Source organism: Elaeis guineensis, chromosome 15, assembly GCF_000442705.2.
Source record: "Elaeis guineensis isolate ETL-2024a chromosome 15, EG11, whole genome shotgun sequence".
NCBI lineage: Eukaryota > Viridiplantae > Streptophyta > Magnoliopsida > Arecales > Arecaceae > Elaeis > Elaeis guineensis.
In genome coordinates this window covers 71,174,465-71,194,399 of record NC_026007.2, presented here as the reverse complement: position 1 = coordinate 71,194,399, position 19,935 = coordinate 71,174,465, and the positions used below count along the sequence as shown (strand labels likewise).

General features: G+C 36.4%; 2 protein-coding genes and 1 long non-coding RNA gene across 3 annotated transcripts in view; 1 reads left to right on the top strand and 2 right to left on the bottom strand.

Annotated features, from left to right (window-relative positions):
* Window positions 1–19,935, top strand: part of LOC105058836 (protein OPAQUE1-like) — a 130,382-nt gene that overhangs the window by 60,843 nt on the left and 49,604 nt on the right. The window lies entirely within an intron of this gene.
* On the bottom strand, window positions 1,404–3,292 carry LOC140854018 (uncharacterized). The gene is made up of 3 exons (XR_012137127.1): window positions 3,188–3,292; window positions 1,614–1,651; window positions 1,404–1,532 (listed from the first exon to the last, which is right to left on the bottom strand). It is a non-coding gene; the product is annotated as an uncharacterized lncRNA (long non-coding RNA).
* LOC140854093 (protein OPAQUE1-like) lies at window positions 5,984–18,639 on the bottom strand. Its single transcript, XM_073249517.1, has 9 exons — window positions 17,878–18,639; window positions 17,648–17,791; window positions 16,475–16,620; window positions 16,238–16,394; window positions 16,030–16,088; window positions 14,864–15,020; window positions 10,585–10,734; window positions 10,341–10,477; window positions 5,984–6,320 (listed from the first exon to the last, which is right to left on the bottom strand). The coding sequence occupies exons 1-9, from the start codon at window positions 17,995–17,997 to the stop codon at window positions 5,984–5,986; spliced, it is 1,407 nt and encodes a 468-aa protein (XP_073105618.1). The 5' UTR covers window positions 17,998–18,639.

Genomic DNA, 19,935 nt, shown 5'->3' with positions numbered 1-19,935 from the left:
TTAAAATGAAAAGAAGAAAAGAAATAACTAGGTAGATGATTGGCATAAATTTAACAAAAAGCTCAAACAGATTGAAGAATAGTTAAATTATTTTAAGGAAAAAATGTAATTCTGAGAGTATATCTAAAAATGGTAAAATAACCATAAAAATCAGCAATCATTATTGACATTTGTGCAAAATCCAAATATATGACTTTTTGGTTTACACCGTAATAAATTCCAAAAACAGTCTGTTGGAAAATTCACTATTAACTCAAGAAACTTCCAAAGAGACCAGAAAAACTCAAGTATAGAAAATCTAATGTGTAAAATAATTGGGTATGAAAACTAGAAAATCAGTGATTTACAAAGGGCAATATTTTCACAAATGAGGACAGATATAAACTGCATGCAAACAATGGGATGTAGCACAAGAGAATAAGATATGTTTGCTATAGCAATATCATTATCCAAGCACAATCTATCACCTTGCAGGTACTATCTGAGTTGAGATTAAGGGTAGTGAAACAAAACTCATAAGCAGGCCTTTACACAGTTAAGTTCATTCATTTCTTGTAAAAACATAATATTAACTAACCCTCTTTCCAATATGTAATGTCATAATATATTGATTTTAGAAACTCTTGGACAATGAAATTGTAAATATAAAAGAGCAACATAATTTAGTTGCTTGTAGGCAAAAAGGAAATTAAAAAACAAAGAGTTTCAAATGTCTTGTTTGTTAAGTTTCCATCTCTCTCTGTTTCAATCAAAATTTTGAAAATCTATATAGCAGACAAACAAAATGACTTCACTAAGGACATACTTACTAGTGAGTTAAATGGTATAACAAAATATCATGCATGACAATATTGTTTAAAAAAGGTGCTTTCTGCTGGAAGCATCTGTTTACTCAAGCAGTACTTCCAATTACATGGTCATCATGCAATTTTATAATTAATTTTAAGAGTGAAGGAATGAGACCCAATGTCAAAGTTTCACGAACTAACAACTTAAAGGTAACCTGTTGCTTCATCGCAATTTACGATAAGTCCCCGTCACAGAATTCAGAAACTTAACATGACATAATCCAATCTTATAAATTATAATAGAAAAAAAAAATCACCTGAAGATCTGCACAAGAATACCTTAAATCTAGAAGAAACTGAAGAGAACTTGTAAGAAGATCTTGATGGTTCCTCTGGCAATGAAGCGAAAAGCCCAGAAATGAAAGAGCATTTTGAAGAAGATAACAAATTGCGATGTTCTATAACAACATAGTCTCGATTTTTATCCAAAAAAGAATCTGTTTGATATATCACCTACAATTAAAAAATTGTGATGGAATGACAACTCACAGTTTATCAGACTAAACCTTAATATATACTTTTATTGCTTACTAGCATAATTGATTCATTGAACATGCCTTTCCAGCATAATGAGACAAAGTAAATTCTGTTTCAGAAAACTTTGGCTTTTCCAATCTCAGATGTGCTCGGAAGCTTTGAAACAACTTGCTTGTAAATGTTGCATGTGTTGATTTTGGAAACATACTGAAAATCAGAGCTAGAGCAAAGTCAATTTATAACTCTCATAAAATAAAAAATTGATACAGGTGAAAATTTAATTTTTACCAAGCTTCATCCAGGAGGGCAATTATTCCAATCGGCTTCTGCAGAAAGATGATGAACCGGCATGAGTCAAATGTTCCCCTAAGACTTTTGAGAATACAATGAGTAAATGAATGATATGAGAGTGGACTACATATGTAAAAAGTCTCTGAGGTTAATTTTCTAATAGCAACATGTTTCCAGTTTTCTTTTTAAATAAATGAAAATAATAAATAGAGATTACATGAGATATGCGACTTCTTGCCATTATATTCAGAATAAAAGGTACATAATAACTGTAGGGATTGCCAGAACCATTTTGAATCTAATGGCCAAGATTTTCTAGAAGTATTCTGTATATATGCCTTAGAAATCCAGCAGGTCAAGGTTCCATGGCAGCTGGCAATACCATCCTGTCAGTTGGCATCACTTGTGCACTGAACAAAGTATAGGCATCTGTAAATGTTAGCAAATCATGAACCGAATAGACAAGTCGCTGTTGTTGAGGATAAATCCTTGACATGTATTATTAGACTTGAAGCTACTTCTAAGTTTAAACTTCCAAAGTTTGCCTCCAATTCGCTCATTGTTGTACATGTTCTGTGTTCAGATCTCAATTGAAAGCACTTAAAATTATGTCCATCAAGCAACATATCTATGCAACTTAATTAAAAAAGCAAAAATGATACACAGCAAACCTAGTGTTTAGGTCCTTTAGGATAATATATTACCACCCAATTTACTCTTCTTAAAGGAATCTAAGGTACAAAAATAAATACTTCTCAGTAACTAAAACTAGTAATTGATACATTTGATGATAGCAACTGATTCATCAGGGAGGATTATTTGATGGTTGCCTGAGATTCCATCAATTGATAAATGTTTGGACATTGTTTGGGCATCATTTTTTTTATTCATGAATTGAAAGAGAGTTTTTATGACATTGCAAAATTCTATTTCTAAAGATTAACATGAAGCTTTCAGAGCTTTTCATCTGAATATTGAGATGTGGTTACTAAGTTGTCACCCTGAGGAATTTGGATTCCTCACCTTTACTGGCAAATATCATAGATCAAATTCAACAGATAGAAATCAGCTTGTTATACCTTATATGTGAACTAAGATAAGATATCCTCATGTATCTAATGACTTAGCTGAAATTGCCTCAACCAGTGTCTATGTTTCAATATCATGCATGTCTAGATGAATCTTCAGTACAGTCTTTAACTTTGGTGAAGTTATTTATACCAGCAGGCTTAAAGCAACCTTAGAGCCATTGTACTGAGTCATGTAGTAACCCAAACAGCTTCATTTGGTTCACCAGTATCTTTGCTCTATTGTTTTGCAGATGGAAATGTTATAGCAAAAGAATAGGAAAAAAACAAATTTATATAAAATAATAATAGGATATATCTTATAGAGAAAAAGTGGAAATTACTGGAGACTGAAGAGAGGACAGACAGGTCTATGCAGTTATCCTTAAAAAACAGAACATGTAAGCCATGATCAATGAAAATTTAATAAAATATATGTCAAGAATATTCAATCAGAATGAGAACTAATTGGAAATATGCTTTAAAGTGAGGAGAAAGCAAAACCTTTTCAATCAAATCCAAAACATCTTGATTATCTACAAATTCAATGTAGCTCCAATTAATTTTCTCATTTTTGTATTCTTCCTGCTCCATCTTAAAGACATGCTGAAAAAAGAACAAAAAGCAAAATAAAGTATCTTATAATAAGAACAAAAAGCAAAATAAAGTAGCTTATAATATCAAGGAACTTTTAAACTAAGGATAGGACAGCAGAGTCATCAAAAGATAAAATAAACTGATCATAGCACACCTCATTGAAATGTTGTTGAAGCTTCTCATTAGCAAAGTTAATGCAGAACTGCTCAAAACTAGGCAAAGGAATATGTTTTCAGTTCATTGAAAAGCCACATATGCAATGAGATCATGAGACAATTTGCACCAATAGAGAGGGAGGGAGGGAACAGAGTAAGAGAGGCTACCACCAAGCAATAAGAGATGATATCAATGTAAAACATAACAATATAGCTCCAATATAATCAAGAAGATTCAACAACAACATGCATGGAGCATATCTACATGTTTGGAAGATACTTGAACTAAATTTCTAGCTAAACATTAGAGAAATAGAAACCGGCAAATATCCAAATAGCCAGCAAAGCTTAAAGAGCCCTTAAACATAAATAGGAAACCTAATTAACCACCTACCTTGCAACTGTTATGACTTATGACAGATATGGGCATACTGCACCATGAGCCAAGCCAAAAAAATTTAACACATATAGATCACCTTTAATGCTATAAGATATGTAAGTTACTCTTGTAAAATTGTTTCAACATATAGATCATCCATGTCATCCAAGGTCTTTCCCTCCACCTACTTCCTTTAACAAAAATTAAAGCACCTCCCCTTGCAAGAACCCCCTAAAATCTTTGTTGCACATGCCTAAACTATATAAATCAATTCTCCATCACTTTGTCCTTAACTTATGCAACTTTAACAATTCTCTAATATACTAATTTCTCAAGCTATCCATTTTAGTTTGACTAGACATCCATCTTAACATTCTCATTTGTACTAAATTTACCTTGTTTCTCTAAATCTTCTTTATTGCCCAACATTCACAGCCATACAACCTTGCAAGCCTCTTTGTTCTTCTATAAAATTTTTCTTTACGTCAATAAGGTATATGTTGGTAACGTAATACCCAAAAAGCACCATAGTTCAGCCAACCAATTCTAATCCTACTATATATATCTTCATTTATGTCTTTATTATTCTGTATAATACATCAAAAATAACAAAAGTTATCATTTTATGGTAACTCTTGCAGAATTGCACACTGATCTTAATTTGGAACTTCATCTTCATCTCTAATTTCTAAGACTTTGTCCTGGAAAGCTTTCTTCCTAGAAATTAATTTAGAATTTTGTATCCTTCTTTCCTCATCAACCAACACTATATCTTTTGCAGATGGCATACACCAATGCACATCTATCTAAATATGAGGCGTAAGGTCATCCATAATTAATAAATATATGGACTTAGCATAGATCCATCATGGATAGAAATACATTTCTTGTACCATAACAAAACTTTGAACTTGTCAAAGCTCTAGCATACATATTTTCAATTATTTCAATGAACTATTTAGGAATATCCTTCTTCAAGCCCAGCAAATTACCATTTTGGCACCCGATCACAAGTTTTCTCAAAGTTAATAAAGATCATGATTTGCTGCACAGGTCAGTACTGGTGCATACCATACCGTTACATGGTATAGGGGCATCCCAAGTGCTGGTACACCGAAACAGCCCCCATACTAGACGTACCAATATAGTAATAGGATGGTATCACTATACCAATATGGGGTCTGGTATCAAGATGGCGAACCTTATTAAAGAGCAAATGCAGACTTTTTACGCTTCTTTATATTTTATTTCAATTGTCTAAGTATAAAGATAGCCTCTGTTTTGACCTCTCAAGCATTAATCCAAATTGGTTATCTGAGTTTGTTGTAATATTTCTTATCTATGTTCAATTGCCAACCATTACTTAATAAAATGAATCATAAGATTGGTTCCTCTAATCTCTATATAAGAGCAATGTTGTACATCACCTTTTTATTATACATGGGTGCCACAACATTGCTGCTCCAGTAAATTGCAAACTTAAGAATAAAATAACAATCTTACTACTATATGGAAGATGAACTTTGATTGTAAATTAGGTTCTCAGGTTCCTTTTTTTCATATTTCCTGTGGGGTGGGGAAGTTGGAGAGGGCAGGGGATCGGGAGGGAAGTGGAGTGGTCAAAGTTGGTTTCAAAGCCTCCAAGAGTCCAGCCAGACCTATCACTCAAAATTGGTTTTGAAGTCCAATACGAATGTTGCCAGACTTGTAAAGGCCACACGAAAGCATAGAATCAATGGAGTTTGGCTTATTGCCGGAGTTATTCGATTAATCTAAATCTCTTCTGGCCTTTTCCTCCTATTTTGCTAATTGTTGGAGAGTTATTGATTTTCCTTGACACTAGAACTTGGTGCCCATTGCATGAAATCAGCAGAATTTTCCAGATAATTATCATATTTTTTTAAATTAAGATTAGGACTTAATGTAAATAGACATGTTAATTTTAAATGTCACGACACCATACTATCAACTCATGCTAGAAAGATAAGTGTAATGACAACATAGACGAAAAGCAGTATGTGATAAGTAATGACATTTTGCAAGACAAAAATTGTATAGCATATATAGGTTCACATCTCTAATCATCAAAAGAAAATGATGCAATGCTATTATTGTGTACAACATCAAGACACCACTAATAGTTTACTGTTTAAACTAGGTTTTGATCATTCATGACCTGTTCTTTTTAAAGCATTCAAAGCCGTAGATGTCCAAAACTCCAATCTGTATCCTAGAATCAACATCTTGTCCAACAGACTTATTAATATGTTCAACGAGCCTGCAAAAAGCAGTTGACAGATAAGCAGCTGTAAGAAACCAAACAGTATGAAAGGGAAAAAGGAATATGAAGGGGGCATGCCAGTCAAATAAACGAGCATATACAGTCTTAGCTAAAGCATCACGACTAGCTGCAGCAGCAGCACAGTCAAGTGCTTTAACAATACTTCCTTCACGAGTTTGTATGGAACGTGAAGACAAGGTTGCGAGCAGAAGGCTCTGATCACACCTGATGCACCAAACAAATCAATACGAGAATGGTGAAGGTAAATTCTGAAAAACTGTTAGAACAAAATACATAAAAATTCACTGGATTAAAGAGATTATATAGTCACATGAACAGGAGATGCAAGATCCTTGTTATTCAAGAAGAAGAAGGTTTGACTTGCTAAAATCAAAGTAGCATTAATATGGAAAAGAAATAAGGCAAACCATTAAAGACCCAATAAGGTCAGAAATACGCCCCAAGGCATAAGAATAGGTTTCATGGACTCACCTCCTTAGGCGATAAACATTTATAAAAATAAAAAGTCTTGCGGGAAAAGGAAACAAGATGGAGGATATAATTGTTATTTTTGTAGCTCAATGCAATATAAACATTGATGAGTTTGTAAACCAGAGCAGTTCAAGTGCACAGGAATTATAAATATATCAAAGAAAAAGATTGACATTAGTTCTGATGCTCCTGTACAGCTTACAAAAGTACAATATTCCAGTCTGGCATGTAGGTCCATAAACCACAATATGTTTGCAAAAATAGTTAAACTTTCTGTCCCTCATTTTCAACTAGTTAGGGAACAACTGAAAAAAGTGTATAGAAGGTCGATAAGTGTAAGGCACATGGCTTACAAAAGCCTCTCCTGCTGCATCACATGGACTCTGCATAAGCCTCAAGGAGTTTCTTAGGTGCATCTAATTGTTGTATGAGGTAAAAAAATGCATTCTCAAGAAAAGAAAAAAAGATAACCAATAGGAATCTGTAAATACCATCATCAGGAGCTTTAACAACCTCCCAAGTCCCAATATGGTTGGTTAATATGGTGGTCTGCAACTAGCAACAATTTTCAACAAGATATTAGCTCATGAAGCATTCCGGAATAACCCTTACAAGGTGTGCAAAATTTCAATAAAATGTCAAAAATAAATTGTGGTGAAATCTAGATATAATCAGCAAAAACAAATTATTTTCACAATTGCACTGCCATTATCAGGTCAACAAGATTTGTTGTGCCATACCTTGTGGGAGGCCAAATCCTGGAACATTAAAGCCCCCTTTCTACTTCTTCCATCAAAACCGATCCTCTTCTACATCTCTTTGTTAACAAAAGAAATAGTCCTGATAGAAATGTCTCTGGCACAAATCGCCCATGGACAAACTCTGTTCTGCAGCTCTCCCTCTCTTTTTCCTTCGTCGGGATTCCTCAAATTTACTACCCATATCCTTCCTACTTTTTATGCATCCACCTAAACATCCTCATTCCCATGGATCTCCTTTTTTTTTTTTACCCAATATTTTGATCCAACCAAAGATTTGGGCTTATCGGAAACATTAACTTTCCATTTATGTCTAAAGGGTATAAATCTCTTGAGGCATCCACCAGATTTGCACTTCAAACTAGGCAAGTACACAGCTTCCAAACATTATGTGACTGAAGTCATTAGGTTGAATCAAGTTTTGTTTGAAACATCTAGCCAAAATCAAATGGGGCTAAACTTTGTAAGAATTTTATGAACCTGATAGTCCGGTCAGTTCAGTATGAAATTTACAAGCATAAATGTATGTATAGCGCAAGAAAAAGAATTCTTTTATTACAACTAACTTCCAAAAAGCTATAATCTAGGAAATTCCCTTATAGTACGTGATGTCTCAAAATAAATTCTACTGGTTGCAGTAAATTGAATTTGCTAAGGTTATATTTGCACTAAACTCAAACAAGCTATCCTAATTAAGCCATGATTAAATGACAATTTTATAAGAACTAAAGACAAAGTAAGTCAAACTTTGGTTATGACTTCAACTTTGACTAACAAATTTAGCCTGAACCTACTAACCAAGCACAATCCACCTACTACCAGCACAATCTTGATAATACTCAAAAAAATAATTCCAACCCCTCCTCTCCCTTCCTTTCCTCCTTTTTGATCCTCTCCTTTGCTTCCTCTCCCCTCTCTTTGTTGTTCTCTCTCCTTATCCCCTCTCCTTTTCCCTATGCTCCCTCTATTTCCTCATTCCACCCACCCTCCTTAGTCCTCACCCTCATCTATAACTCATCCTAGTTGTTAGGCCTATCCCCATGACCTTTACAACAACCCACGACCCATTGATCTATGTCTCCTATCTATTTCCAAGCATCTTGTTAGTTGTTAGCATCTTTCACTACTACATTCTGCTTCTTCCTTCCCTTCTTCCCTCTCCTTCTCTCCCTCCTCCCCTCCATCCATCATCCTCCTCACCATCCTATCTTAATACTTATCTACTGACCCTACTTATAATCTTCACAAACCTTGCCACCTTCTTAGGCACATTGCTCCTATCACCTTTCACCACCCTTTCTCTTATCTCTTCCTCTATTTTTGGTCTCCTATATCTCCTCCCTCAAGTTGAGTCTAGATCAACCTATAATTAATCTATCAACAAATTTGGATCTAGTATTTTGTTTGTTGATATGTAAAGTTTAACTTCGGGCAATGCAGCTTTCATAGACAAGATTGACATGCTAAAACCCAATCTAACACAACCATTCTCACCCGCTACATTATATAGTGTAAGCCTAAGACCACCTCTAACTATCCCAATAACACAAAGTGCATATTAGTTATCACTTATCAGTTCATTCCCAGTCCATACTGCAATATTATGGGTATGCTATAACAACCCAAGACCTTGCCCTAATGGGCTAACCAGAAGTTATAATTAGAATCCTTTGTCCCTACTTAAGTACCGAAGACATCCCTAACATATATTGGATGTGAAATTAAATGAGCACCTGGATGGATTTTCACACATTCCCCCCATTTAAACCCTAGCATCCTCACCAAGGAAGGGTCCGATCACAAACATCATGACTAGCTCATGGTCAGCCCTAAAAGGGCTCGTGCTATAGTAACCCCTAGCCATATGGGTTATAAGCTAGGTTGGCTCTAATATCATTTATAATAACTCAAGACCATATCCAAAAAGACTAGCCATAACTTTCTTTCCTATTCAAGTATCTAGGACCTCCCTAATGCACGGCTAATGTAAGTAAACACAGTAAACACACGGCCATATAAGTCCTCACACGCTCTTCTAATTTAAGTCTTGATATCCTCACCAAGGGAAGGGTTTAGTTACAAATGCCATGATTGCCCCGTGTTCAGCCCCAAAAGGACCCATGTTGTTACCACATTGGCCATGGGATGGGTCGGCTATGATACTAAATGTAATAGCCCAAGACCTCAACAAAGAGCACTAGCAAGAAGCTTACTAATTAGGATCCTTGGCCCTACTTAACTACCCAGGATCTTCCTAATACACAACTGGTATGGGACTAAACACATGCCTACATAGGTTCTCACATATGCATAACAAAGATTTGAGTCACCAAGGACTATTCTTAGAGTTTATAGTAGAGGAACAAAATGAAGACAGGGAGAACTAATATAGCAACAAGTAAACACTTAAACAAGTTGGCAATAAACATAAGATGTAGGTATACAGCTGATCATATAATGAATAGTAACATATGAATCCTAAAACCATCCTCAAAATTGTCGGAATAAGACTTGCTGGATATATTTAGTTTACACGTAAAGTAAACAAAGAGTCATCTACAGAAAAAATATGAAAAGACATTCAAGACAATGACTAGGTTCTTATAACACAAATAGCTGCACCAGCTAATAGTGCCAATCAAACACAAAGCTCCTCAATGGGTGAGGGTTGTTAGTAACTTAGTATTATTGAACTAATCAATCCAAGATACTACTTGGCTTGCAACATATTTGAAATTATACGATGTTCACAAGTTGCTATAAAAAGGCTATTTGTCCCAATTTTTACTACAATTCAACATTCTGGCCGGAAAAAAAAAAAAGAGAGAGCATGTTTTAAGAGTGGAGTACAATCATCAATCAATACTGCACAGCATGGAATGGCTTAACTAGCACAATAGCAAAAGATAACTTTGAGATTGCCTGTCTTGGACATTAAACTTTTCAAGTCTATGAAAATGGTAAACACTTGAATATGGAAGAGCAAGTCACTAACATAAACAGTTCAGCAGCCATCTGAAGGTGAAAATTAGACTTCGCATCCTTTATGATGGATGAATCATGTTCTTTTCCAGGAGAAAATTCAACATTTCCAAGATGAAGGATAGCAGCCAAGGTGCGAAATATAGCTTCCTGATAAATAGAAAAAAGGTAAGTGACATTATGAGACATTTTTCAAGAGGACAGTAAAGAATAACCTCTAATTCTGGAGAAGTTATGATGCAAAAAAAGATTTAAACCTGATCAATAAGACTTATACCAACAATATCCATTGCCCTTCGTGTCTGCAAATATTCTTGTGCACTGCTTACTCCATCTAACTCATATGTTTTGCTCTGGTTCAAGTAATGGAAGTTGCTTGGGTGGGCAAGCTTGTACCTTTCTGCATCCTGGAATGTGAAATTTGTAAGCTTAAAATCACCTATTGACAATGTACTAGCCGTAATATGACCACTAACAATGGAAAGATGTAACTGGTCATGCTAAATTGAAGCAGAAGTGCTCTTCCACATCAAACAAACAACACAACCATCTTGAACAAAATTACTCATGTAAAAACAATAATACACAAAGATTCTTGATTGATGATTAGAAAAAAATATTATATCATACCAACAAAACCAAACTAACAGTGTATTTGGACCCACGATAATACCATGATATTTTTATAATTTCTTAATTAATCTACTAGTTCCTGTTCTGTAATACCAAGTTTTTGGTTATGCAACTCCCATGTCTAGGTTTTTTTTCTCTCCTTAATTTTTTTTTAAATTTTTAAACCATCTCTTTTAACTACCAAACATCTCCTAATAGTATTTCAGTTCTCAACATTCAAAAATTATAATTCTAGGAGAAGGATAGAATCATGAATTTGAATATCAAAACATGTAAACATAATCCAAGAGGGAAAAAATCAACATTTGCATACAAACTCAAGCAACCAAATATAATTTTAATTTCTCCCAAATAGCTTGCACAAGCAACCACAGCTTTTTTTTGTATGAGTATTTTCAGGTTTCCTTTCTCATTTGTCCTTGTTACAAGTCAAACACGTTAAAATAGCGCCAAGATTTACAAAATGTTAGTAATATGATCCCAGATGAAAATGAGAAGTTCCTATGAGCTTTTACACCTCTATTCTGTGCCATTAAGAGACAAAAGCAGTAGGCTAAGATTCTAACTTTAAGGAATCAGCTTCCATTCCATTAACAAAATTCATTGCATACTTCCATTTCTGGAGTGCAAATAATCATTTTAAAATATCCGAGGCTCCCTGAATTTGAATTCACAAATTTAGTCAATTTTGTATCTAAGTGCATTCATGTCTAGCGACAGTAACAGAAGAAATATTTTACTCACCTGTTCATTTGTTTTCATTTATTGATGAACCAATATCACTTGATGGGCATCAAATATCACTTTATGTGCATGGACTTCTGTACCACCTCATACGATCCAGTACAGGGTGTGCCATACCATACTGATATGGTACCAATACGGTATCTCGTACTATGCCGAACCACATATTGACACTGTAATGGGATGGCACTGGTATAAGGTCTAATACCGAGACAATGAAACTGACTTCCAATTCAATTTTGAAATAGGGACTTTACAAAAGGATGATTCTGATCATTGCAAGTTTGTAACATTATTTGACAGTAGAAAGTTTTTTTTTTCTCTTTCTCCTTCTTTCTGTAAGAGAAATAGGAAGTACATTCCCTGTAATAGGTCATAGCTTTGACCTTAGTAAGAATTGAAGATTCCTCTCTTCATTTTGATAGGACCATTAATATTCAGCTTAATTCTTACTTTAAATCACATATCAATTTAATGCTTGATAAGTTCAGAAATAAGATTAAATTACATTAAATCAATTCGAATTTTGACACTAAAGCAACTTGATATGTGAATAATTATGATCAACAACAATGAATAGGACAATATGATGTGCTAATGATTTAAACGACAATGTGGTGGTTTGGCCAATCAACTAAATCAGCAAAAATAGCAGAGGATACAAGCTTTGCTTGCTTTTAAGGCAACATAAGAGAAAAATGATCAACTTTGAAAACCTTAAGAAAGCAGGATTGTTATGATTTAATAATTTAAGAGGATCAACCACGCCTATTGGAGAACTATCAATACATGATTTTCTGATAATTTGGAGACCCTGAAGAAAGAAAACATATATAAGCAGGATGAACAAAAGTCAGATCACAGAATGCCACAGAGGGATGAAGTTTATACTACAACATAGAGGAGCTAATATGATACAATGAAGACCCTAAAAGAATAAAACTTTTAAGAGCGGGATGAATAGAAGTTGGTCAAAGAGAGTGTCAAGCTTCTATAAAAATTATAGCACAACCTGAAAGAGGTATATGAAGATTGTATGGTGCAAGGTTTTAAATCCCATAAGATGGGGGCATCCTTGTTTCTCTACAAGATGGGACACCCTGTGTCCCACATTGTCCTATAGCTGTCCAATCGAGTTTCTTGGTAGGTACCCTCCATCTCTCTCCCCTTCTCACTTTCTTTCTTTTTCGTTCTTTCTTTCCTTTCTTCCTTCTTTCCTTCCTTTTTTTTTCTTTTTCCTTCCTTTTGATTCTTTTCATCTTCTTTCCTTCCTTCTTTCCTTCTCCTGTTCCTTCTATCCTTTCTTTTTTTTCTTCCTATTCTTTCTTTCCTTTCCACCTTTGTTACCTTCTTCTTTATTCCTTTCTTTCTTCCTCTCTTTCTTTCTCTTGGTTTCTAGCTGCATTATTAAGAAAAAAAAATCCAAGTGAATTGAGACTTCAAGAGTCCCGCGAAGGCCTTCTACATGGATCAAGAGAACAAAGTCCCAACCTCCCAAGGCCCTTCCTTCATGGATCTAGAGTCTCCCAACCATGGTTTGCCAAACCACCCAGAACCGGAGGATTCGGAGCCTACCGAACTGTACCGATGGTGGCAGCTAACCAATGCAGTTCGAGCGTTCAATTTGGGACCCCAGCGAAAATAGCACAAGGCAAAAGGAAAGAGAGTAAGAGAGAGAGAAAAGAGGGGAGGAAAGGAAAAAGAAAGGCCGACGGCAGCCCATCGAGCCTTCGGATCTCCACGGTCCTCTACGAGATGTGAGAAAAGAGAGAGAGAGGAAGAAAGGGGAGAGGAGGGAGGGGAAGGGGGCGAGGAGGCCACTGGAGGGCCGATGTGGCTGTTGGACAACTCAAAACAACCCCACAACCGCCGTAGATTTGAAATAGAGGCTTCACCCTTGTTTCATTGGGTTTTTTAACAAACCTAATATACAGTAAAGCCGACAAAGAGTTTTTTTAAAAAATCTGATGAAACATGGGTGAAGCTCCTGTTTCGAACCTGCGGCGGCCACGAAATTATTTTTGGCCTGTCCGATGATCTCTCCATCGCCTTCCCCTCCCTTCCCCTCTCTCTTTATCTCTCTCTCTTCTCATTTTCTCTCATGGAGGATCATGGAGTCCAGCAGGCCTCGACGGCCCTTCGGTGGCTTCCATCGGCTTCCCATCCCTCCCCCCTCTCTCTTTCTTTTTTTTTCCTCCCTGGTTCATCCTCCATGTTCGTGTCAATTCGAACCCATTATAGGGGCATACCGACTCATACCATCGGTCAGCCGACACAGGATCTGATTCCAAGTCGGCGATCCTTGCTCCCAACCCTTGTCATCCATGGGATAGAGGGTAGATCAGTGGATGTCCCACATGAAACAAAGGTGTGATGAGCGAGATGCCATGCATAGGTGGTTTTCGAGGTCATGCCCCCACCACAGTTCACCTTTTCTCATAAGCACAGGTTAAGATGCCCAAAATGCTTCCCATCCTGCCAAGATTTGAAACCATGGTACGATCTTATCAAGAAACCACTACAATAAATATTCATCATCATCTTCTAGGAAGATAGCCAATAAAAACCATCTTTAACTTACCCAACATCCAGATCTCGAAATGAAGTCATTGCACTAGAAGCAAATTCATGTAGTATGGCATATTTACACACCCTACTAAACATTTTGAATCTCGAGATGAAGTAGTTGCAGCGAGGCAATATACTACAAATTGATGGTGGCAAATTTGTTTTTTGTTTTAGCATGCCAATTTTGAAGTAAGAAGTGTACATGTCTTAGGTAAGAAAATACTAGTTTTTCAGGATACTTACAAGTTACAACCATTAACAATCTAGCTTATGATTGAGTATGTTTAGCATATATTTATAAATTAAAAGATTGAATTAAAATATGATGACATGGATGGTGTAGATTTAGATAATTTTTTCTTTTCTTATCTTGGGCCACCAACCACTCTAAAAAGTCAATATTACTAGTTCAGAGAGAGAGAGATGTGGTGTGGAACAAGGGAGGAAGGGAGGTAGAAGATATCTTAAACTGATCCACAATCAAACCAAATTCAAAACATGCAAAAGACTCCTTATGTTCCTCTAAGATGATTATTGGGCAGGTTTTATTCACTGCAAAAAAATTCTACAGCACAACACAATAGTATTTACCTTTCCAAAAGCACATAGCTGATAGAAACAGTGGTAATTCCTTTCAGGATCTGTAATCTGCACAACACGAGATCTTTCCAAAAGGTAGGTTCTAATTGCAGCACCAGAAATTCTACCACTTTGATCAAACTGGATTTCGACGAACTTCCCAAAACGACTGGAAAAAGAAAGAATAGCGAACATATCAACATTAATAATAACTATGAAGAAAATTATAACTGCATATACAGTATAGGACATTACATGCAAACATATTGTAATGCACAAGAGACTAGAATAAAAGAAAAAAGAATTTAGAAGACACTACAAAAGAAACTTTCCAAACAGCTGAAAACAACAAATGCTGAAGAGAATTAGAGCTGATGCTAAATAGGAAGAAAACTTCAACTGCATTCCTGGTGTAGGGTATAATATCCTGACCAACAATTACATATGCAAGAAAATAGATCAAAGAAAATTGTCAAAGACATTAAAGTTTTGAAAGATTTGATGGAAGAAAATTGAAATAAAACCTCTTCAACAATCAGATTATGTGAAAACCATATCGAATTAAAAATACAAATTAGATAAAAGGAAAAAACACAAGGATGAGACAAACAAAAAATTTTTATAGAAGAGAAATATAGAAGCTAGTTAAAAAAAAAAAAAAACTAATGATAACTAATGAAGAGCAAAAAGAGCAATATAGCCACATGATGGCACCTCTCCATACACCCATTATTATGATCAACAGACTAGGGCCTTTCTCCCATAGAGACCAGATTATATAAAGGTTTGCGCTCAATATGAAGCAGTTGTAATGCATCCAAAACCACCTAATTCAGAGCACATACCCAAACTGCCACTAGAAAGTAAGACAATAATATAAAGGTTTGCGCATCAATATGAGCCAGTTTTAATGTGTCCAAAACCACATAATGGACTTAAGTCGATCAATATGCCATGAATGCTAAAGTCACTAATATAAATGATGCAGGAATAGTGGTGGGATTTTCATGAGAAATTTAAAATGCACACACTCCTCACCTACAAACACCATGATAGAAAAACAGCTGTCAGCAAAGCAAAGCCAACTGCCTTTTTTTATGAGAAAAATAAAATGCTAATAAATAAGTGTTGAGTAAATAAACTGCTTGGCATGATAAAATTCTAAAATGAACACAAACCTGGAATTATTATTTCTAACTGTTTTTGCATTACCAAAAGCCTCTAAAAGTGGATTTGACTGCATCAAAACATAAGAAAGCAAGATTAACTTCCAAAAAATGGGTCAAAAACAATGTGTCTATTTGAGAAAACAACAGACTACCAGAATTCAAAAAAAATAACAACAATTCTCGATAAACTTGTCCATGATGATAGTGCAGCACTCACTTCCAAGACTTGTTGCTCGACTGTTCGGTCATCTCCAACAGCCCGACCACCAACATATGTTAAGTATTGCATAATAAGCTTCGTCGTTTCAGTTTTTCCAGCCCCACTTTCTCCACTGACCAGGATAGACTGGCTGCAGGTGTCATTCATCATGGCCCTGAAACAAGAAATAAGAAGTCAGCCAAACCACCATGCACAATAATATGGGCACATATGGAGCATTATACGACAATCCACCTGTATGAAGCATCAGCTACAGCAAAAACATGCGGACTTAACTCCCCAAATCGAACACCCTTATACTGGTCCATCATGTGCCCATCATAAAGATGAGGAAGCCTCGTGAATGGATTGACTGCAATCAAGATGCTTCCCGTGTATGTCTATAGAAAGTGTAAATATCAAAAACTATGTACAAATGAACATTAGAGAAGAGTACAAATGAACATTAGAGAAGAGAGAAAGGGGGATGGAGTAATGTGGGCATGGCATTATTGCTCCATCATAAAGGAATCGAGACATGCACAAACATGCATGCATGCACGAACATAGAAGCACAGAGATAAATGTCTAGTATATGCTTATATGTTCAGTTTCCTCATGCTTTTAGAGATCCCTTTTGTGCATAAGATGAATCTTCAAATGTCTCATTTGAGTTGTAGCTTCTAAGCTATGAATTCTCAAACTCATTTCATAAGCCACTTAAAACTATTTTCAAGACAAGCCTGAGATGTGGTTTATATTTGTCAGTGAAGGACCAATCAATCTCAGTTTGCTTATATAACGAACCTTGACATAAAGCTTAAAATTGGCTCTTTTCCTAACAAAACAGACGCCGATGAGCTCATATCTAGCCAAGTTTGAAAAAATCATTAGCAGCTTATTTATTTGAATCCCTAACTATGCACGGCTCACCTTTGAGCCAGAAGACTATATGGAGTTGGTTGCACATGGAGTTCCTCAAAAAACTCAGTTGTTTTGATTGTGAATCACGAGGGTTCATCAAACAAGTTAAATGAAATGGCTTGTTTTGCAGGGAGAGAAAATTTGACCATCCACTTGTGCTGGCATAAGTGCTCTCTTATAGAATGAGTTGGGGCGTAATCATATAACCAACATCTTCCATAAAGATAATTTACCTTTACACATATTAGCTACTATTATTAATGCAATTCTCAAACAGATATTATAATCGCATGCAAGGAGAACATGGCTAAGGCCCGTGTCTTAGTGAAGTGGTATGCAGTTGGGCATTTTAGGAAATGGGTGTATGAAGCAGGATGTGCAATAAGTATAATTTCCCTGTAACATTATTAAATTGCCATCAACAATTTCAAAAACCCAACACAGACTAAGCTTGATTCAAAGTTCAAAACAAAAGACATGAAAATGAATCCAAGAATCGCTTACATATATCTCATTGAGAGCGTATCTCCTTGAGAGGTTATAAAGAACTCCCGGCTCGTTGAGATACGTCAATTTCGTCATATCATCCACTCCTCCAAGATCTGCCTCCGGATCCCTGGGCAGCAATTTCTCGGGAGAGGTCGTGATCTTCAAACAATCAAACAGGAATACTCAAAGATCCTTAAAACACCAGATAAGTCAGCATAAATATAAAAAACACAAACAAATACAACCTTCTTTCCTTGAGAGGTTGTCACCACCACGGATTTATCTCGGACATCAACCACCTCCGCCTCCGCCCAGGCGCATTGCTTGTCTTCCACCCACACCGCCGCGCCTTTCCGGTAGCTCATTTCCAATTTTTTCAACAAAAGATCACCTGGAAACCTAGAAATCTCTCAAGAAATGGCGGATCCGAGGAGAGCGGAGCAAAAACCAGCCCTTGAAACGTCTATTACCTACACCACCGGACCCTTGAAACGTCTATTCTTTCAACAAAAAGATCGCCCCGGAACCCTATAAACCGCGCAAGAACAGGCGAATCCAAGGCAGAGAAATCAAGAAAATTGTTTTTCAGAACGCCTATCAACCCACACCCCCGGGCATTCCCGATAGCTCATTTTCGATCCATTCAACAAAAGAACGATTAAAAACCCCGAAAATAGCTCAAGAAGTGACGAATCGACAGCAAATACTCGAAAAGTAGGAGAAAAAAGGGGCCTCTACAAACAAAGGAAAAAGAGAGGAAGGAGGACGGTTTTCTCTCGTTTTAATCTTCCCCGCCCTTAAAAGAGAAAATGATGTGAGTGCCGAGAGAGTGGCATTCACGGTCGCCGGCCCTTTATGCCGACGCTGAGATCCTCCGCTTAGGTTTAACGGTGAACGGTGGCCAAAGCACGCTGAGGTCTCGAGCGGCGTTTCTCTCTGCCAACGGCGGAGCTTCTCCAAGGCTTGCGATGGTGCGGGCACGCGGTAACCGAAGGCGAAACGCTCGTTCGAACTTCCGGTTTTTTTGTAAACCAGCACCCCCGCCTTTCAAATAAATAGCGAAAATGCAAAAAAGGGTCTTTCCGTCTTTTTAACTGTATGATATAATTGTAATTTGGACGAAACTTCCCGGACCGTTCATCCAATCATGGATTTTTTCTGATCCTCTGAAGCAAGAATGCTGAGCGTTGATTGCCATAAGGGATAGAGCGGACGGACGATTTCACCCTCCGGGGCTTACGCCTCAGCCGGGTGGGGCAGATGCGGGGCCCAGCGCGCGTGGCGGTTTTTGGTCACGTGCACGGCGTGCGAGAAAACGGATACGATACGAATTATATGGAGAGTCGATCGAGACCGTCTGATCGGACTCTCAAAGGCCGTGGTTCCCAGTGGAGTTCTTCTGTAGCATCAGATGGCTGACGTTGTTTGCATATCACTTCGTGTGATGGATCCGAGACGCCTGGGTCCCACTTGCGTCTCGAATATCTAGAACTGCCGCCACCTGTCATCGAACGGATGCAAGCGTGGTTGGGAAATTGCACAGCGCTTTGGAGCGGTGATGGCGCGGGCTCAGACGGTTGGATGTGTGCGGTGAGATCCGTGGACCCACGTGATGTGTTTTAGATGGGAAACCCTCCGTGATGCGAAGGACAAAAGAAAAAAAACCAACATAGTTGATCAATACTCTCCATCATCAAATACAAATGCAATTCATGGTTGGATGCACAACGATGCCCCCCTTTCGTTATAATGCAATTCAAACAACCCGCGGAAGTCCTTCAAATGTCTTTGCTTAGTCCGAAGTAAACGACTCCTTATACAAATTACACTAGGATCTGTTTGGTTAGGATTTATCGGATTATAGAATAATTTAATAATTTTTTAAAATTATTTATCTAAATGATTATAAAAAAAATAATTTGTATTATATTTAGTTGGTAAAAAAATTATTTTAAAAAATGATATTAAAAAAATATTATTACATTTGGTTGGAGATAAATCTATGTAGGAACATGATCAAATTTATAAATACATCCTTGAACATAAAAAAAAATTTTAATACAGTGATAGCATTATCATCTCCAATTAATTTTTATGTAATGACTATAATCACATAGTCCTTTACATAATATCATCTTCATCTTAATTTTTTTATAAAAATTTTTTATTGAATGAATTTAGAAAGACATCAGAACAAATTTAATAATTACATATGCAGCTTTATTGGAGATATTTTTATCAAGTATGGATTATCGCCATCCGAGAATTTATCAAATACCAACCTCTTATGGTATTTGTTTTAC